This window comes from Nicotiana tomentosiformis, chromosome 1, assembly GCF_000390325.3.
Source record: "Nicotiana tomentosiformis chromosome 1, ASM39032v3, whole genome shotgun sequence".
Classification (NCBI taxonomy): Eukaryota; Viridiplantae; Streptophyta; class Magnoliopsida; order Solanales; family Solanaceae; genus Nicotiana; species Nicotiana tomentosiformis.
Genome location: NC_090812.1, coordinates 144,262,090 through 144,265,361, shown reverse-complemented (window position 1 = coordinate 144,265,361; position 3,272 = coordinate 144,262,090). Strand labels below are relative to the sequence as shown.

Genomic DNA, 3,272 nt, shown 5'->3' with positions numbered 1-3,272 from the left:
TTATGTTTTGAATTCCGTTAATAGTAACTATTGCATCATAAATAAAAATGGATTACTTCAAATCTGCATATTCTTTCATAGTTTCTTCATTTAATATGCTGTGAGCTTTAAAGGGAAGATGATTATTAGCATGACAGTTTGTTTTGCAATATATAGCTAAGTGTATAAAACATTCTTAGCTAGCTTTTGAAGTCTTGAGAAAAATTAAATCGTTGACTAAAAGGTATACCAAATCAACTCGAATTAATTACGTTCTCCTAAAGTGGAAATTTTATAAGATTTTAAAATTATTCAGAGCATTAAAACAAAAGTGACTGTCCTTTTCCTGATAAGTTATTTTGTCCTTGATTTCTATATAAGGGTGTACACGATAGAGTGAAGAAAACAAAAGCAAATAAACGAACATCAAATAAATTTGATATTTATATATAGTTTCCCACTATAGAGGAAAACTTAAAGAAAATTCTTCCCAAAAGTATCTTCCTTGAAGACAATGATCTTCACTGTGACTAATTGTGAAAGTAGGTTTCAATCTTCTAGTAATTTTCTATACATAATTGGAAATAATAGATCCAGTTGAACCCACCGAATCGGCTCGCCTTTGTTGTCATTCCACTTTATATGCGTACATAATTGAGAATATTAATAGATTCAGTTGAACCCACAAAATCCGCTCTAAATCCGTTTCGGTCGTCATCCCTCTATTGGTTCTTCCACATCATTGAATTTAAGCCATTTCTTGGACCTACAAATCTTGATCAAAAAGTACCATCCAATCCCTCCAACAGTCATCAATCCACTTATCAAAAACACAATCTTGGTTGCAATAGCCATTATAAACACCAAAAAAACACATGGAATCAAGCACATAATCACTAATCCTGGCAACTTCATTGGCACCCTATATGGTCTTTTGATCAAAGGAAACTTCCTTCTCAACCAAATAAAAGATGCAAATTCCAAAAACATACCTAAACTATACAAAAAATTAGCTGAAGAGATTATATCAGTGAAGTTCATATAAGACATACCAAGTGAAATTGCTGTTGACAATAATATCCCTACCCATGGTGTATTAAACCATTTAGACCTCAAACTAAAGAATTTGGGCAAAAATGCTAATTCAGCCATACCCAAAAGTTGAAAAGCAGAACTACTTAACTGAGCCTCAAATAGTCCAATTGCTGATAAAACAGCCCCAATTTCAATCCAAAATTTCAACCATTTCCCACAAATCATCTCTGCAGCATTTGCCATAAATCCTGTTTCCCACTCACTTTGATCAACTGACACAGCTCCAGTCACAGCCAAAAGTGGAATTATATATCCCAAACAAGTGAAAATCACTGCTGAAAATAGTGCTAAAGGAAAAGTCTTTTGTGGGGTCTCAACTTCCCCTGCCAAAGTACTAACATTATCCCAAAAATTCAAGTTCCAAAACAATGTATTAAAGAACAAATTCCAATCTTTTTTCACACCCTTTTGGCCTAAACTTATCCACCTATGAGGTTGAATTTTGGGAATTGCAATCAATGACATTAGTAAAAAAGGTGCAAGTGAAACAACACCAAGTACAACTGCTGCATAACCAACAATTGTCAAACCAGTATAGTTTAAAAAAGAAAGCAACAAAGTAGAAACCAAGATTGCCATAAATCTTGGAACCCCAGAAGAGAAAATAGGAAAAAGCTTCTCCATATAACTAATACAAAGAACAGGAAAAGATGCAATGTTGATTACCCCACTCAAGAATTTCCATGTACCCATAAGGGAACCCCAAAAGGGACCAAAAGCTTTATCAGCCCATACAACAAAACCACCATTTCCAGGAAAAGTTGTGGATAATTCAGCAGTAATTAAAGCTTCAGGGACACTCCAAATAAAAGGGAAAATAAAAAAACCAAGAATTGCAAACAAAGGGCCAGCAGATTGAACTGCTGGCTCTTCACCATAAGGACCACCTGCTACTTCAAAATATATGAGGAAAATAAGAGGGATAAGAGTCAGTTTTTTGTTCTTAGAAGTTGCAGTGGTTGTAGTTATGGGGAGTTTTGGAGAGTTTTCTGGCATGGTGGAAAGTGGAGGATCAATTTCTTGTGTCATTTTGATTTTTGCAATATTCTGTTTGATGAAAGATTGAATCAAAGTGGTTGTTTTTGAGGAGGATTCTCGCATTAAATGTTAAGACTATAATAAGAAGATTCTAATGAAATCATACATAAACTTAGAAGTTTTAGTTGGCGTTTGGACTTAAGAATTATGAAATTACAGAAAAAAAAAAAAAATTTGTTCAAAGTAAAAATGATATTTGATAATCGGAGTTGTGTTTAGATATAAATACAATTTAAAAATATTTTTAAATTTTTGTGAGTGATTTGAAGTGAAAATTTTGAAAAACAGCTATTCAAAGTTTTTTAAATTTTCGAAATTTTTTAAAATTTAACTTCAAGTGAAATTTAAAACTTTCATGGCCAACACTGATTTAAAAAAAATGAAAATTTTTATAAAAAAAAATATATATATTTTATGGCCAAACATGTCCTTAGTTCAAATTATTTTTATTCTAATTCGAGCTATTCTGACAAGGCAAATATTTCTTCTTGTTCATTTTAGTTGTCGATGGTTATTAAAAATAACTGATCCAAAATACTTATTATTTTTGAAAGTAAAAAATATTAATTATATAGCATAAAAATCCTAAATGTGAAAAGTAAATAGGAGTTTAGTATTCAAATATCACTTTTACAAGTTATCTTGACAACTAAAATGGATTGGAGGGATTATTTGTTTTTTGCTCATTTAAGTAAGAGAGAAGGTTAGTTGAATTTAATACTCTTTGTAAGTAATGTAATATAAAGAAGTTTTATTAATGTGTGTAAAAAATAATGATTTGTGCCTAGCATTTTCGAAATTTGAATTTTAAAATAATGTTCAGATTTCATATAATAACATATCAAAATCAGATTAGACTGAAATAAATTAAGGGAATTTAAAAGTATCACTAAGGAAAATTAAGGGAATTAAAATGTCACTATTTGTCTATGTAAATAAAAAAAAAAAAAAAGAGATAGAACTTGTTCACATAATTGTCTATACGTAAAAAAAAAAAAAAACTTAACAACGTCAATCTTGCCTTTTGCTTTGAAAAAACAATGCAGAATACAGAGGGGAGAGTTTGCAGAAAAGCTTGAGAAACTCGCAAGATAATAATGTAACTTCTTGGGCACAAATATTTTGTGACTTTTATGCGTTTGTTTCAAATAATATTTTTG

General features: G+C 30.7%; 1 protein-coding gene across 1 annotated transcript; it reads right to left on the bottom strand.

The window, feature by feature from the left end:
- Nucleotides 1–395: 395 nt before the first annotated feature.
- On the bottom strand, nt 396–2,174 carry LOC104105462 (probable polyamine transporter At3g13620). The gene has a single exon (XM_070192002.1). It carries the CDS (start codon nt 2,101–2,103, stop codon nt 694–696), a length of 1,410 nt encoding a protein of 469 aa, XP_070048103.1. The 5' UTR covers nt 2,104–2,174; the 3' UTR covers nt 396–693.
- Nucleotides 2,175–3,272: the final 1,098 nt, after the last annotated feature.